The 17,558-nt window shown below is 43.9% G+C and overlaps 1 protein-coding gene across 3 annotated transcripts; it reads left to right on the top strand.

Annotated features, from left to right (window-relative positions):
* The first annotated feature begins 861 nt into the window (after positions 1–861).
* On the top strand, positions 862–17,331 carry Znf275 (zinc finger protein 275). 3 transcript variants are annotated; one of them, XM_029473415.2, is made up of 7 exons: positions 862–996; positions 3,146–3,221; positions 5,942–5,991; positions 9,586–9,677; positions 10,125–10,239; positions 11,197–11,298; positions 11,499–17,331. In XM_029473415.2, the coding sequence occupies exons 4-7, from the start codon at positions 9,663–9,665 to the stop codon at positions 12,659–12,661; spliced, it is 1,395 nt and encodes a 464-aa protein (XP_029329275.1). In that variant the 5' UTR covers positions 862–996; positions 3,146–3,221; positions 5,942–5,991; positions 9,586–9,662; the 3' UTR covers positions 12,662–17,331. The 3 variants fall into 3 exon arrangements, with proteins under 3 accessions (XP_029329275.1, XP_029329274.1, XP_085694282.1); XM_029473414.2 differs by lacking the exon at positions 5,942–5,991; XM_085838156.1 differs by lacking the exons at positions 5,942–5,991; positions 9,586–9,677.
* The last annotated feature ends 227 nt before the right edge of the window (positions 17,332–17,558 follow it).

Genomic DNA, 17,558 nt, shown 5'->3' with positions numbered 1-17,558 from the left:
CTGGATATGTCAAAATTATAGATGTTTATCTTTGATGTTGCTTTTGCCCACAGATACTGCTACTGCAGTGTCACAGAAGCGCGCGCGCGCACACACACACACACACCTCCTGGTCATTCCAAACGTCACCTGGATGGATACTGAGTGAAGTTCTCATCGGGAGAGAGGGGGTGTTGTATTGATCTTTGTTTATTAGTGCCTCCCTCGGGAAACCAGACAGTATATTTAAGAAAGCAGTTACTTGTGCTGCCAAGGATGCACAAATGCAAAGCAGTGAAGTTGAACTGGCAGCTGCTTACAACACCTCTGAACCAAGACTCTTGTTTTTGAATTCATGGTATAAACTGCTATTCTGAAATTCGGGTTACTGTCTATTTATTGCTGTGTGGTCCCTAATAGCTTACAATACTCTCACAGGAGCTCTGGGGTGCCTGATGCGTGGCTCTTAAGATAGGCATTAGGGTCTAGTTTTGTTCACGGTTGTATTCTTGATGTCTGGCTCAGGTCTGACTTTATGAAGGACTTTGACCCCTGCACTCTTTTCTTGAGTGCCCTCCTCCAGCCCTATCATCATTCTAAAGGCCCTGGCCTTGTCAATTTCTTCATTGTCTCCACCGCTAACAATTTATTTTACTCATTTATTTATTCATTATTTGTTTTTACATTCGTTCCACACTCATCACCTAGGATTCATGAGTTTTACTCCCCTAGTCTCATCTATCCCACCTCCTCTCCTCACCCCGCCCCAGACATGCCCCCTTCTGTCCCACCCCCCTCTCAGACCAATCGCAGCCGACAGGCCGGGCGGGACCGAGGCCGAGGCGGGGCTTCGATCTCAGTACCCCAGGCGGCGCCCCCGGCTCCGGAAACGCGCTGCCGGGCTTCTGGGCTCCGCCAGGCACTGGCGGCTCCGTGGCGCTTCCTGCCACGCCGGGCCTGCTTACAACGCGCCCGCTCTTCTTCTGCAAGGGCCCAGAGTCAGGCGCCGTGGGCCGGGTGAGCGTGCGGACTACGGGAGGGATGTGCAGCTCGAGTGATCAAGAGATTGTGTGCGTGAGCAAGGATGTGTGGCCGAGAGAGCGTGTGGGGCGGCAGGAGGCTGTGCTGGGAGGCCTGTGTGAATGCGTGGACCAAGGAAGAATATAAGGGGAAGGGAGCGTTTCGTAGAGTGGGATGCTGCTGGGCCTTGGAGCAAATCAGGAGTCAAAAGAAAAGGTCTTTGGCGGTGGGTGGGCATGGCGAGGCCCAGAGGCCTTCTAGTGCAGGGCTGGGGGCAGCGGTCCAAGGCGGGAATCGCGGATGTGTTGAGGCCTGTGTTGCTCTTTGAGGATGCTAAGCACTGGGAGCGGGTCAGGAGCTGGTGGTGGACACATACACACACACACACACACACACACACAGCCCCCAGCGACTCGGAGGCCTTGGGGCTGTCTTTAGGGCTGAAGGGACTTTCCCCTAGTGTGGGGGGAGGGGTTGGGCCTCTGGGGCCCTGAAGAAGGTTCTGCTTAGGGGCGGGGGGGGGGGGGGGGGGGGGGGGGGGAGGGGAATCTACCTTTCCATTTGAGTGGTGACTGCACGGGAGCAGGTACAAGGGAGCAGGTACGTTTCCTGGGGCAGAAATTTGGGGGTGTAAAAGGGAATTCTCACCAGATGAAGAGACCTTTTACGGTGGCCCTCCTTGGAACCACATTTTCTGGCACCACTCCATTGCCCCCTTCTCCTAAACTCCTTTGCTGGTTGCTCCAGTCTATATTTGGGTGATTAATTACATGTCTTTTTTTACACACATGCATACTCCCACTTGCCTGCTGCCCAAAGCCCATAGTCCTTTTCAGTGCCCCCACCCCCATTTCTGGCCCTCTTCCCAGAGGGCTCACCCTGTGCCAGCTGATACCCTCTAACCAGATTTGGACTCAGAGGCAGGCAATCCTCTCCAGTCTCCTTGGTCCATGGAACATTTCTTCTTAAATCTCAGTCTCTACATTTTCCTTTAGGAGAAAATTTCAGATGGGGCTGGTGGAATAGGACCTCTCCTGGTAGGACTTACCTTACCTTACCCCCTCTCCCATTGGACATTATTATAGAAACAACATTCAGTGTCTGACAATCTGCTCCTTTGCCCCAAAGTGGCCTTGAATCTGTATTTAGAATCCCATAGAGCAGTGATTTCTAGCCTCCTGTTAATGATAGACCCCTTGGAAAAATCAGCTAAATAGTGTGAGTTCTCTTGTCAGAAATCTAACCACCAGCATAGCCTGAGAAGGAAGTTCCTGGGTAGGAAAGCTGTCTGATATGAGATGTGGGGGCGTATCCAAATTCTAAACAGGTCCAATCTATGTCTGCATGTTGAAAAATAGTATTTCTGTAACAGCCACCCAGACCTGTGGCTCTCCCACTAGAATTTTCACTGAATCATTAGCCTGGTTTCTAACAGTGATCCAGCCCTTGTAAAACTATCTGGGTCCCTTAGATGGCCCAGTGCAGCTGCATAGCATCTCACCACACTCCCAGTTTGGAATATTTTATATCCGGATGGTGTACCCTCAATGATTCTATACTTAAATTTTATTTTGAATTTTAGAAAGATGTCACAGTATTGGAGAAATGGGAACGTAAACCTTTCCTCAATTAAACATAACAAACAATATAAAATCCCCTTCTGGTCTACTTTCTGGCTTTTTATAGAATGGAATAAAGAGGGAAACTTCAACAGAGACAGGTGCCTAGGCAAAACAGAGAAAGCAGATGCCTACCCACCCACACATACAGAAAAAGATACACACTGACACAAATATTCTAAGAGAAACAGATTTTCCTGGTAAGACAGTCCTCCCTTTTGGCCTTTTAGGATTCTGCACTTTTGAGTAGCAGCCAGATTTCACAGCACAAGATGGGGCCATGGGCCTCTTGCCCACTTTCTGGCCTGCCATGTTCCTTTGGGAACATAAAGGCCAGGAGCACCTGTAGCCCCTGGGTCCACTCAGTACTTGCACTCTGGACTCACTGAGGCATATTCAGACCTTGGCAGTACCATTTCAATTACACAGCTTGTCTTGCCCGTGAACACTCAGTATGAAAAGTACAGGTTCCTGGAAGGTACACCTATGAGCTGCTTCTGTTCACCCAACTTATTTCAATCCAACAGGTGAGACCTTCCCTACAGGACTAATCTCTTGGAACTGCTCTAAACGAGATGAGTCATCCCTGTGTGCCATTTTTAGGTAAGTCTGGGTGTTTATAGCCTGTCTGAAGGTGGTAAAGCTGCTGTGCTGCTGGAAGGCCCATGGGTGGGGATACAAGATAGTGAAGACGTATTGGAGTTCTGGAAGCTTATATATGCTAGTGCTGCTGAACTACCTGCCCAGAAACAATTCTGACAATTTTAGACACATATAGTACCAGGGAAATGGGGCTAAAAGCCCCCGTTGGGACCAGCTCTCTTTTGAGTGTGCATAAGCTTAAAGCACATTTAATCTGTCCCTAAAGGGAACTGAACAGCACAAGCTTTATGATATGTTGTAGTTTGATTTTCTGTTGGTATGATAAAACACCCTGAGCAAAAGCAACGAAGGGAAAAAAGAGTTTATGCACTTACACTTCACGGTCATAATCCATCATTGAGGGAAGCCGGGGCAAGACCCATGGAGGAGCACTACTTACAGACCTGCTCTCTGGTTCACTGCTTAGCTAACTTTAGCCCTCCTGCCTAAGGATGGTCTCCTCCAACATCAACCATCAACTGAGAAAATGTCTTCTAAACATAGCCATGGGACATTTTGATTGAGACCACTTTTCAGTTAAGGGTCCTCTTCTAGGTTCGTGTCAAGTTGATGATAAAACCTAAAAAACACATGTTCTGAAGGTATTCCTACTGCAGGTTCTCATTTCAATACTTGAGGCATTCTAGGTGTTTGAGGCACCCTTGAAAGCTTCTGGAAACTTCCAGATGAGTCTTATTTGAGTGGTATTCCTGCCTCTTCTTCCCCTGCTGCTGCAGAAAGATAATGCCTGTCTAGAGAGTACAAAAATGCCAAATTATTTCCCAGTTTTAATGATATAGGTTGTTTTATGTCTGCTAAATTCAACCCTCAATTTCTGTTCTTTCAGGTAAAAAATAAAATGGTTATATTGGGTTTCTTAGTGTTTATAATTCCATACAGTAAATTCAAAAGTTGCTCAGTTAAAACTTATGTTGTAACTGGATAAAATTCTATTGTGGCTGGATACCATGTTTTATTTATTTATATGTTGATGGATACTCAAGATGATTCTATGGCTGGTCCTGCAGAAAACATATATGTGGAAGTATCAGTGACTATAGGTTAATTCATGTTTTAAAATTACATATTGTTCTGAAGCAGGAAGATTTGCTCACCAAATGAGCTCTGGTGTTGTAAAATCTACACTTGCCCAGCCCTGCAATTGACACGACTGCTGCACATGTATTCTCACAGCAGATGTTTATTAAACAGCTGCAGCATACACAAACTTGGCAAGGCCCAATATGAATTTCGCAGTTAACCTTGGCGAAGCCTTTGTGCTCTGGGCATGGATAGTCAGGGCCTTTGTTTCCTTAGTAAAGAAAGACTGTTGTTTGCCTTAAAAGTTGAAGGTTTGTTTCCCTGCAGTGGTTCTCTTAGCTTTCTCTCCCAGTTAGAGGTATTAATATACTGTGGGAAAATCTTTAGGATTCGGGCTACACTTTTCTGTTCTGAATGAAAGTGGACTTACTTATGTTCAAGGTTATATTACAGTCTGTGTCCTTTGGGTGCACTGCAATGACTTTCATGTTCTGTATGGAATTGCTTTGATTTTCATCTCCAAAGATCCACTTCACCTGCAATTGGCAGTATTGCCACTTCTTTTCTAGATTAATTCCACCATATTAAAGTAGAATAGTTGTGCAACACAGAGGTTAAGTTATCCAATTGTCTTCAGGATCGATGGTAGTTTTATTTTTAACCACAATAGGGATTCATGTGTAGTAATATTTTTAAATGATTTTCCTACACTTAGCTAATTGGGCAGAGCTTAGTTTCCTTTGTGAAAGCGGGGCCTACTTTTTTCCCTCTTGTTTCCATGAGTACCTTCTAAATTATCTGTGTATTCAAGGGCTCTGTTACTGTGGGTGGCCATCATAGCCAGCAGGAGCTAAAGTGCTCTCAAGCCAAATCCCTGGGGTGAACTAGTATAGGAAAGGCTACTCCTAGTGCTCAATGGGAAGGCTAATTATCAATTATTTGGGGGTTGTAGTTCCAGGGCTTTTAACAGTTAATCATGTCAATTAAGAAAAAAACACTTCAGTGGTATTTGTTCCATTAAAGGTAGATGATTTGGAAGACCTCTGCTTGTGTGTGTGTGTATATAAGAGAGAGGAAAATATATATGTATTTGTGTAGTTGTGACACTGGGAAATGGCATGTTGATGGTATGATTTAAATGTAGCTTCCAAACATATATCTACTCCATGAAGCCTTCACCGTGATCACTATTTTCTGGTTCTAGCTTGGATACTTGGGGTTGTACATTATTTTCTAGAAACTGTTGTGACAACAACCAGTTCTAGTTGTGATAGTGACATTATGTGACAAGCAGCTCCAAGCATTCATCCCATATGCTCCATAAAAGGAAGCTTGCTCCATTCAGCATACTGCTGGCTTACATCGATTGTTCCACGCTATTATCATGTCCTACATGGTACCAGTATCTGCTACATACACCATGAATCTAGGAGTAACCAATGGAGAGAAGGTCCTGTCCTGTTGGATCAGATTTTTTTTTTCTGAGAAAAGCAGCTTCAAAAGAGAATTTTTCGTTGTGAACATGTTTGGAATAAACTGCCAGGGCTAGAGAATAAAGAGGTTCTAAGGAAGTGACATTTGAGTTAAGACCTGAATTCTTAGAAGAAACCTCTTGTGATAAGAAATGGTGTTCTCCGCAGGTCCACAGGCTTTGAGGGCCATAGCCTTGGCATCTTATATCTACATGAAGGTCAGTGTCTGAATGGGGTGATTGGTGTAAGTAGGCTAGGCAATTGTGTGCTAGGCAAGAAAAGGTTTATAATAGACCATCTTTTTCCAGAAGTGCATATGTGGTATGATGTCCCTCTTCCATTTATTTCATTTGGTAACATCAGTGTCAATTGGAAGTGTATTGTTTTAAAAACAAAATCATGTAATAAGTTTATGACCAGTTCATTGTGTTTGTATAGGAAGCCAAAATGAAACTAAACATTGAATGCCTAGCAGAAAGCATTAAGCCAGAGGAACTCTGCTTTGTCCACTGAATAACTGAGGATGACTTCACACATTTGGAGAATCCTTTTTGCTAAACAATCAGAAAAAAAAATGGGTAGGAGGACTTTCCAGGACTTTAGGATCACATTAGTTAGACCTTCTGTCCATACACCTTCAAGAAATCTGTACTTAGACTATCTGGTCACCCCTCTTCACATACTGCCTATAGATTCCCATTGGTCCTTTCTCGTTGATGGGTTTCCCCATATGGGTATGACAAGAAATACTGATCATTTTAGCTGACCTCAAGAGCCATTCTCTTGCCATTTCCTTGGTCTCAGCCCCATTCTCTTGCATGCTAAGCATCTGTCTTATCCCAGGTTTGCCTACCAAAGTTATCTAAAATTGGTATTTTTTTTAACTAGTGAAATTCACCTTTGTGTCTAAAAACCAATTTAAAAAAATAGATCTTTCCAGATCTTGTCTCTCTCCTTGTGTCTCCCTGTATACAAGCATTGAATCAGTGAGCTTATTCCAGCTACTGGTCACTCTCAGTATTTTCCTTATTTCTATGAATATGTGTATTATTTTTTCTCCTCTCTTATTCCCCTCTTTGAGTTTTCAACCAAATGTCATCCCTGCCTGTTTCTTCTGTAAGGAATTCACAGTTTTGTAATCTGCTGAGATGTTATCTTAGTTAGACTGGCAATGCATTGAGTTCTACAACCTTGCATCAGAAACTTTAGAACTGTGACCCACCTTGGTCGGTCATTCACCCTGCACATATTTTTTTTCAGTATATTGTGTTTTTACTTTTAAAATGTCTGTATCCTTGGCATTGTTTTTAGACAGTACATAGTCTTCTGTTTTAATACAATCTAATAGTCTCTACCTTCTGATTGAAAGTGCTTGGTCCATTATATTTAACTTAAGTATTTGCATAATAGAGTCCAAGTTTGTCATCCTGCCACTTACTTCTGTTTGTCCCATATCTTTTCCCCTTTTCTTCTTTTGGAGTATTAGCATCCAGCATAGTCTTCGGTAGCTTGATAAAAACACATACTCATATGTTTAGCTACTGCTTATTCTTGAAATGCTCACCTAAATTTTAAAAATTTTGAAATGCAGAAGTTGAAAATCTCATGTATTTTATGCCTCTGTGTAGCTCTAAGTGTGATTTAATTTCCTTCCACCTGAACATAAACTCTGGTATATTTTATGGGTACAGAACTGCTAAGGGCAAGTTGTCTAAATATCAGCTTTTGTCTAAAATATTCATCTATCCTTTGTTTTTGAATATTTATTCTCCATTTTTGATAGTTTTTTTCTGACTATAAAATTCTTGGTTGACAGTCTTTTATTATAATACTTAATTGTTTTCTTTCTTTCACAACATTTCTTCCCTCCAGCTACTTTTAAGATATTCCTCTTATCATTTTCAGAAGTTTAATGATGTTAGCTGTCTCTCTGGCTTCATTTTCGATAGTTTCTATTACTATATCTTCATGTTTTCCACTATGTCTTATAGTATCTAATCACAGCCACTGAAGTTTTCATCTTTACTTATATTTAATCTACGAAAATTCCATTTGGTTCTTTTAATATCTCTGTTTACCTTGTATTCCCATTTCTCCGTCAGTCATGAAGCATAGGTATCTTCTTCTCTTATCTATAAGTTATATTACTCATTTCTGGATGCTCCTGTTGGCTGCTTATTCTCTTTGCTATAGGTCACATTTTTGTCTTCCTTGGTAGTTCACTAATTCTTTATTGGAAAGTAGATCTCATCCTTGAGTGTCTAGCCTTTGAGGGTTCTGAGGAGTTATGTGTAAGTCAGTTTAATGCCCTTGGGCCCTATGATTAAATGTTTATAGGGCAGATCTTTTGTAGTATGGGCTTTAAGAGTAGACCATTGAACCATGTTCCTTCTGTGTTGGTTTCTGAATGCTCTGGAGGAGCATTAGGATTCTATATGAGTTGATTAGACCGTGAACATCCATCCCTTACCTCTGTGTGTCCTAGGAACTCTTTGGCTTACAGTCCTTGGGAGTTTCATTCTATACTTGCAGTCAGAAAGATCCCAGGGAAGCCTTATGATTTTTCCTACCTGGCACTGTGCTTTCTGAACTCTGCTCTGCAACCCCATCTGGCCTACCCCACCCGGAATGCTAGCCTCTGAAGCTCCTGATGAGGTTGCTAAGCTCTGTTTGCTTTTACCCCTCCTACACACTCAATCTGGAGGACATTAGCTCAAGGTAGAACACTGAATAGATAACAGAACTCACCTCATTTATTTATCTGGGGATCTGGATCCTGCGCTTCCTACTGTCCTAGTATTAAAAACTACCATTGAACACAGGCTTGTTTGTGAATGTTAAATCTGTTCCTTGTTACGCCTTCATGGCTGTACATGGGAATTTCCATTCATCCCTTCTAAGATACCATATTTAAGTCTTTCTAGAGTGCCTGAGTTTTTGTAGTCCTTGAGCTAGTACTAAAATGTTTCCTTATCAGTTAATTATGAGTTAAATTGAGTTGACATCAGAACATGAACTATGTGTCTGTTTCTTTGAACTCACTGAAGTTGGAGGCCTATAATGCATAGACTTCTGTGGTAAGATCTTACAATAGCTCACAGTCTTTGCAATATGGAGGACAAGGTAACGCGTACACACTCACTTGAGATCTTTTCTTTTTTTTTGAGATCTTTTCTTTATCAATATAGTGTTTGAAGAGCTTTCCTTAGAAGTATTTTTCTCCAGCTGGTTTTCCAATTTACCATTTTACAAGAGGGTTCTTCATGGTTTTCACCCAATGACTTGTGATATTAGGGTATGCTTTTAAAGGCTCTACCGCTGGTGAAGAAGTCCAGGTTCCTGCTCTTTGTCACCTCTTCTCCTTTCAGTCGCCCCATCAGTTTTAGATGTGCATAAAAAAAGATACCTTATCTGAGTTATTTCCTCGGATACTCTCTTTAGTGTGCTTCCTCCCTCAATAGTACGAATTTTGACCTCACTCAGGCTTACTTTAAAGGAACTCTATAGTCAAGCAATCTCTTGTCGCTAGTCTTCCTCTCCGCAGCCCTCTGTAACTGTCTTCAACTCAGCCTGGACTAGCATTTGTTTGTCTAATCTACCTCCCTTTGGTTTACCTATATTAATTCTTTTCCAGCCTACTTTCCTACTGTTTCAAATATGTTTCCTCAGGCATACTCATGCTCTCCCTTGTCATTCAGCCAGCCTGAGAGAGAAGACTCTGTAAGATTTAAAGCTAGGGAAATCACTAATGTCATCCCAGGGGACCAAGAAACAGGGCTGTTGTCACTCACAGCTTTTTTCACTTTCCTTAGCTCCGCCTGCTCCCCAAGGTCTTGCCCTTCCCCAAGACGGAGCCCCAGGAAACCAGGTCCTGGCAGTCCCTCTTGAGATGCCGGAGGCCCAGGTGAGCTGTGCTTCCCTCTTGCCTTGCTTGAGATTTTGTCACTGCTCCCTGATTTTGGCCTCAGCCTCTGCCTCTTTCCCAGCATGACATGCTGCAGGGTATGAACCCTGGCCACTGCCTTCCTTCCTGTCCTCTGCTTCTCTCCCACAGGCTGCCAAGGAATGAATCCCCAGTGTGCTTTTGATGCCCATTGTATACATAAGAGAGCTGAGTCTGTGTCCTTTGGGAAGACATTGGGAGTCCCAGGGCCAGGCAACCCAGGTCTCCTTTTTTGTGGTCATGTTTTCTTTCTAGGACTCCTTGAGATTGTGGCTAGATCTCCACATTAGCAACATGCACAGATGTGAATACTTCAGGCCCTAATCTCTTGCCCCTGGCATCACTGATGCCATCCTACCTCATTACAGATTAGGTAAAAAGACTGACTATCAATGTGATTTCTTTCAGGATTTGGTGTCATTTGATATTGTACCGTGGCACCTCACAGAACAGGAGTGGCTGAGTCTCAACTTGAACCCGGAGCAGCAGGCACTGGCATATTCCAGGGCTGTGACCTCCATTGGTAAGGATGACTCCAGAACTTCTCACACTCACCACCTACTGAAAGTGGAGTTGCAAATACATGGGCTACCCCTTATAACCTCACTTTGAAAACACTCATTAGCAGCTCCCCCAACTCCTTGTGGCATGGAAAGGTCTCCATTCCAGTCCTTCATTTGAAAGAAATTAGAACAGTAGTCAATTAAATGGCTGAGCACATAAAGATGCTTGCCATAGAACCTGCTGACCTAAGTTTAGTCCCTAGAACCCATAAGGTAAGAGGAGACAATCAATTTCTGCAAGTTGTCCTCTGACTTCTACAAGTACACCATGACATGAACATGCTTACCTAGTCACATACATAATAAATAACTGTAAAAATAGAAACTAGAGTAATCTTGTTATGATAATTTAGAGTACTGTTAAAATTTAATATACTGTATTTAGATAAAGAGTATACCATATATTAAATTGATCAGAATAGATGCTACATTTGATTTCAACCTGAGATAACATATTATACCAATTATATATATATATATATATATATATATATATATATATATATATATAGAGAGAGAGAGAGAGAGAGAGAGAGAGAGAGAGGAATTTATATTATAACAATCATGGCCAGTTGATTGGGGCTCATTGTTGAGAGTTTTTATCAGATGTTTGCATGGGGTAGGGAATTTTTAGAAGAAGCAACTGTGAGAGTTTGGATTGAGAGTTGTAGAGGTCTGGGAAGAACATAGTGTTCAGTGGACAGGAGTGGACAATGGGGTAAGTTCATCTGGCCAAGACAATCTTGTGTTTCTGGAGCCTGTGCTAAGAGGGCCCAGAGCCTGCCTTCCTACAGTCCCCAGAAGGAGCTTGCCCTTGAGAAGTGCATTTGTATGGCATATATGACTTATATAATACAGTAATAGACAGCTCTTCCATAGTGACATCATCAGAGGCTGCCTTCTTCTTCCATTAACAGGGGTTCCTGTTGTGAGTCCTGCTTTGGTATCTCACCTGTCACAAGGACAAGTTCTGTTGGTATCTGATCCAACCCTCAACACAGATCACACTAAGCACCCTGGTGAGCATAAAGGGAAACGAGAGGAAATTTGGGAGAGGGACTCTGATTTGGCTGAGCTCTTAGGTTTGAAATTAGACTCAGTCCTCTCCCACCGTTCCCTCCGGTGCTTGCCTCTGATGGCTTCAAGGCCCTTCCTGGTGCTCAGCAGTTGGGGGAGAGGGGATAGACTGTTGTGTCTCATTTATGCTTTATCTTTGTAGAAAGCACCTCTGCGACTTCCCACCAGAAGATGGGTGAAGAAGCCCAGCTGCAAGAGATGGCGTCCACGAGTTCCCCGAGGGCCAATGACCCCAGCGCTGAGGTCAAACAGAATGGGGACTCTGGGGGAAGGGGAGGGAGCCCACAAAATCTGCCCATAGAACACCATTTTGCATGTAAAGAGTGTGGGGACACCTTCCGCCTTAAAGTGCTCCTTGTTCAGCACCAGAGGGTTCACAGTGAGGAGAAGGGCTGGGAGTGTGGCGATTGCAGGAAGGTCTTCAGGGGGGTGTCAGAATTTAATGAGCACAGGAAGAGCCACGCAGCTGTGGCCGCTCAGCCCCGGCCTGGCCCCAGTTGGGCTCTGGAAGATGCCTTGGAAAAGAGGGAGCAAATGGAGAGGGAGGCAAAGCCCTTTGAGTGTGAGGAGTGCGGGAAAAGGTTTAAGAAGAACGCAGGCCTTAGTCAGCACCTGAGGGTGCACAGCAGAGAGAAGCCCTTTGATTGTGAGGAGTGTGGGCAGTCCTTCAAAGCCAACACCCACCTCTTTCGACATCAGAAGCTTCACACTTCGGAAAAGCCCTTTGCCTGCAAGGCGTGCAGCAGGGATTTCCTGGACCGCCAGGAACTTCTCAAGCACCAGCGGATGCACACAGGCCACCTGCCCTTCGACTGCGATGACTGCGGCAAGTCCTTCCGTGGTGTCAACGGCCTGGCAGAGCACCAGCGCATCCACAGCGGCGCCAAACCCTACGGGTGTCCACACTGCGGCAAGCTGTTCCGGAGGAGCTCAGAGCTCACCAAGCACCGGAGGATCCACACTGGTGAGAAGCCCTATGAGTGCAACCAGTGCGGCAAGGCCTTCCGCCAGAGCTCCAGCCTGCTGGAGCACACACGTATCCATAGTGGTGAGCGGCCTTATGCATGCGGCGACTGCGGCAAGGCCTTCCGAGGGCCTTCTGACCTCATCAAGCACAGGCGCATCCACAGCGGACTGAAACCCTATGAGTGCGACAAGTGTGGCAAGGCCTTTAGGAGGAGTTCAGGCCTGAGCCGCCACCGTCGGATCCACAGTGGGGTCAAGCGCTGTGAATGCAGTGAGTGTGGCCGCGTGTTCAAGAGGCGCTCAGCACTGCAGAAACACCAGCCCTCCCATCGCGAGTAAACACTGCCCTGGGACCCATAGCAGGTGTCTGCAGACGCTATGGCTCAGTCAAAGGAGATGAACAGTTCTGTAGCGCTTATCTACTTTATTTTGTGAGAGGTTGAAATGATTTATACTGCCACCAGCAATTTATAGATATCAATGTTTCCCAGTACATCTATTGAGAGTAACTTTTACCACTTGAACATAGATTGGCTATTTTTCCAGGCAGGAAGTACTATCAAGGTTTTTCAATCTTCACATCTAGAATGAGAAGAAAAATCTGCAAATGGGGGGGTCTAGTACAGAGCTGGGAGGTCCTTTCCAAGCTCTATCCCTGAGGGAAATGTAGTATTGTTCAATGGCATCAATATGAAAGGAAAATTGCCCCAAGGTGTTGGCCTACTTGAATTTAATTTTAGGGATGTAAATAGAATGCTCAAATGCCATAATATTTAATTTATTAATTTAGTAATGCATATGCATTGTAAATCACATTATATGAAATAATATATTAATTTAGAGAATACTCCATTTTCATCATACTCCCTTTGTTTCCAAATACTCCATGTGCATTTTGGACCTTACTAACATGGGAGCCTGTTTGAGTGATCTGAGCTATGGTAGCACTGTGACAATCCCTGTGTGAGGCTCTCACCAGAAGTCTCCTCCCAAGCCATAACAACATATTAGTACTAATTCCTTGTGTGTCTTAAAATTAGCACTGTACCTACAACATCATCACTTAAAGTGGTGATTTTTCAAACATCACTCCTGGGTCATACTCCTAGTAAAACTTACTGGGCTAGAGATAAACTTTTTTCCTTTCATTTTGCTAAGCCAGTTCAGTCCAGTGACCCCTATGAACACCCCAAACAAACATCAGTTGGGGTTTGTCCTCACACAGTATCATTTTATTCAAAAGAAAGTGAGAGAGCACCCCCAGATGAAAGGGACATCTTCAGGACATAAAGGTGAAATGACACCTCCTCCTTGGAAGCTCCTTACAACACTCGCTCCATTGGCAGCTTTGGCGTGGGGAGAGAGTCCCCTAAGGAGTGCGCCTTGCATGTAAGGATGCTACCTGGCAAGGAAGTGTATGTACTCAGTGAAAGTCACTTATCGGCATCCCATAGCTCATTAGCACCAGAAACAGGGATGGACCCCTCAAGCCTCCTGACTGCTAGTCTCATCTTTCATGCAACGACTACAATAGTATTTCTGTTTTCTTGCATGCAAATTATTTGTTCATCTCCTTTGACTAGTTATCAATTTGCCTTGGATATATTGACTTTATATAGTAGTTCTTTCTATATCAATTGTGATGTTATTTTCTAATTTTTATTGCTTTGGGTTTTTTTGTACTTTATTACATTTTTGTTGTGTAAGTTTTAAATTCTTTTACATATCCTTGAATTCTTTTTTTGTGTTAACCTGTGACTTTAATTGCTTCCATACTTACATATGATGATGTTTTCTTTGAGAATTTATTTACAGAAGAAAAGTTAAATCGACTGCCCACCAAAAAAGTGACCATACAAGGTGGGCGGATTGGATGAGAGTGGGCCCGAGAAGCAGGCCCGAGCCACATCCGAGATGCAGACTCTCTGTGGGCAGCACTTGACTATACAACCTGGCTACTGAGGCACACTAGAGACATGTCTGTCACACATTGCTCAGAGCACTCTGTGACTGCTCATCATTATAGCCCCAGCCACTAGCAACAGGGCTCAGCTTCACCTATACCAACAGAATGGTCCCAGTGTGGCAACAGCTAGCCATCCTTCAAGCTGTCGGGAGCCTTGACTATTTTGGATTCACTGGCCGAGCAGCAGCTCCACCTAAGAAACATCTCAGACACAGAAGTTTGACCTGACTGGTAATGTTATGTAACCTTCATTCTCCTCCCAACAAGTGACTCTGGAATGAGAGAACTTTGTGGTTTCTGCTTTGGGCAACTAGATTGAGAAATTTGCCCATGTGTTCTGGCATCACTTCCTACCGTCACATCTAAGAGGGGTGACATATAGGCCTGGAGAAAAATGGAGCTATGTTCTTCCAGTAGCCTGCACACCATGCCACAAAAGCTGGTTGCACCAGGTCTGGTCTATGACTTGGAGTAGCCATGCCCAAGAGGGCAATAAAACAAGATCAGAGGACAGGAAGCCACCTGACATTCATGTGGCACAGAAATTGAAACTGATCACACTGCAGTTGGGCCATTGCCCCCTCGGGAGAAGAAACAGCAGGTGAAGAAGGTGGCCACATCAGGGCTGTGGCCTGAGTTTCCAGTTGTGCCCTGACAGATGTTGTAGGGCCAGAAAATGTGCCATTATTGTCCCCTAGTTAGGGAGGTTGGGCTCTCTATGGGGCATAGCCTGAAAGGGCTTTCAGCCCCATCCTGGGAAGCAAGATCTAACTGACAGTGACCTCTGATCTTGGTTAGAAGGGCCTCTCGAAAGCCCCAGGCCACCACAGTGGCCCTGTAGACCTTCTCTATGCTGGAGAGAAGCCAACAACAGTTGCTACATAGCAACTTCTGTTGCTCTGTGGGCTCAGTTCTGGTGGTTTCTTGTAAACCAGTCTGAACCCACTTCTTTCTCTAATTACTTTTCTCATTGTGAGCTGTTAGGACATGCTTTGTACAGCTATTATTGGGTAAGGAATGTTAACATCAACAAGGCAGCAAATATGGCGCCTTTACCTTGAAAGAATGCCATTTCTTGCTCAGGCACTCATCAATTGTCAAGGTTGACAAAAGGTATTATTGAAGTCTAGAATAACACTAACTTGGAAGGTAGCAGTGTGAGATGCCACAGATAGGGCGTGGCATCTCTTCCCATCCCTTCCTACCCTCTTTTACTCTTTTCTAGTTTGGGTTCTGTAATTTTTTTCTCTTTAACAAATCCTTTTTCAGAGTTAACACTAAAAATCGGTGTCTTTTCCATGACTGTTGTCAGATCAGCTTTTAAGTGGTGTTGGCAGTGAAATCCCCACTCTCTCCAAATGCAGTCAGTGTTGTGGCTTTAACATGTGGCCCATAGTTGCATCCTTTGCCTTGGGTAATGTGGGGGTGGATTTCCTTGGATCCTCTAGGTGTACTTCTATGTCCAATGCAAACGTGAGCAAGCTTCTTGCAGTGTGTGCTTGTCTATGCATTCGTGTATCTACCTCATTGCACTTTTCTTTCTAACCACATGTATTCTTGCAAGGGATGGAGAGCAGCTGGATTACCTAATATTCTGGCTCTCTATAGAGATCTATCCCTTTACCATATTAAGAAAGAAATACTCTGTGGCTTTTATTAGAGTTTTTTAATACTTGCTGAAGTTTTTAAAAAGCAAATGTTTACCAATTTGCTGCTTATTATGATTAACTATATCAATTGGTTGTATCATATCCACTCTTGGATTTACAGAATAATCCCCACCAGATCACCAGAAAGATGGGTGGGCATTTTTCTCCCATGATATTGCATTCTGTGTGCTTGATTTTGTGCTTGAAGTGGCATGACACCTGCCCTGCCTGCAGTCCTAGGCTGTGGCCCTGTTGTATGCCACATGACTTGCCACCTCACTTCTGGACCACATTAATTAAGCCAACCCCAGACACCTGACCCAAAGGCAGCAACAAGCAGTCAGACCTGATTGAGGAAGATGGACTTGGCCTTTTAGGGCTATGAAAAGCAAAAGAGGAAACTGATGTATCTAGTTGGTTTTGGAGGCATGGAGGGACGCACAAGGTATTTCAAGGAGTTGCCCCTAGAAGTAGAACCAAAGAGATCTTGCTGGCCTGCCCAGAGCTGCTTGGGTCCTACCATAGCAGGCCTGGCTGTATGTTCTTGGATCGCTGGCAGCTGTCTTCATCAGTCTATGTGTGTCCCCAGCATAGACACCTCCCCTCCCCTGCAATGCCTTTAGCCAACTTGAATGGGCCTTGTGCTTTTTTTGAAAATTTGTCAAGAGCCAATTGCATTGGACAGTTGGGCTGCTTCCTGAGAAGGTTCTCATTGCTGGCTTTTCTCACGTTCTACCCATCCAGAATTCCTGGCCTAAATCCAGTTGATTGACATGAACACCTATTTAAATGTGGTACTGTACTCTGTTCACTAAGATGGGTGTAAATCTATGCCTTTTAATTTCTGGGTTTAACCCATGATCTTCTGTATGAGTGCAGTTCCTTTTCTGAGCAGCATTTGACTCATAACATGAGCTCATTAGAGCCCATTTTATTCTATTTTGGAAGTGTTTGACTATTTTCAGCAAACCCGCTAGATTAGGGGATTGGTGACACCTCTATTCCTAGTGTACTTACATTCTGTAGTTCACATTACGTTGGTTTGAGTGCTTACTTTCAAAAATAGAAATGGTATATTTGAACATGATCCTCAGTGCTACTTGCGTATCTCTGAGAATAGTAGTTGTGTCCTGCCCAGTTTGTATTCAGTTTTAGAGGCATTCTTGTTCTTCCCTAGTCTGATTCTCTTGTCTGTTTTATGGCACTCACTATAATCAGCCTTGCACTAGAGTTGTTTGTGGACTTGGCTTCTCCTCCCCTTTTTTCAGCCTTCCCCAACCTATTAGATTGTGAGCTCTTAGAAGACAGGGGTGGCCCTTTATGTCTAATCCCCTACCAAATCTAGCACAGTGCCTTGCATCTAGTAGATTTTAATAAATATATGTTAAATGGCATAGGTCTTTCTTGACTCATTTCATCCTTGCTTTCTTTAACAGCTCTTTCAATTGTCTTCACCATGGGGTAGTTCCACATAGAGAATCATCCTTCTAGCACTGAACTCAGCTGCCAGCTTGATCTCTGCTGGGATTGGTGATCTTTACACTTACTGTACACCTGGAGGGAACAGGCAGCACTATGATGGGGGGAGGGAGGTTTGCCTGAAGTGGAGAAACTTCTCCAT

The sequence above is a fragment of the Mus caroli genome, unplaced genomic scaffold (assembly GCF_978045245.1).
Source record: "Mus caroli unplaced genomic scaffold, Mus_caroli_1 scaffold_5, whole genome shotgun sequence".
Lineage (NCBI taxonomy): Eukaryota > Metazoa > Chordata > Mammalia > Rodentia > Muridae > Mus > Mus caroli.
The sequence above is the reverse complement of the archived record's forward strand: the minus strand, read 5'-3'. Positions and strand labels throughout refer to the sequence as shown.

Excerpts from the sequence above, each read along its gene's own strand:
- Znf275 (XM_029473414.2), top strand. The coding sequence starts at position 3,194 with ATGAGTCATCCCTGTGTGCCATTTTTAG. Across the intron at positions 9,678-10,124 it reads TTGAGATGCCGGAGGCCCAG|GATTTGGTGTCATTTGATAT; the intron begins GTGAGCTGTGCT and ends GATTTCTTTCAG. Across the intron at positions 10,240-11,196 it reads CAGGGCTGTGACCTCCATTG|GGGTTCCTGTTGTGAGTCCT; the intron begins GTAAGGATGACT and ends TTCCATTAACAG.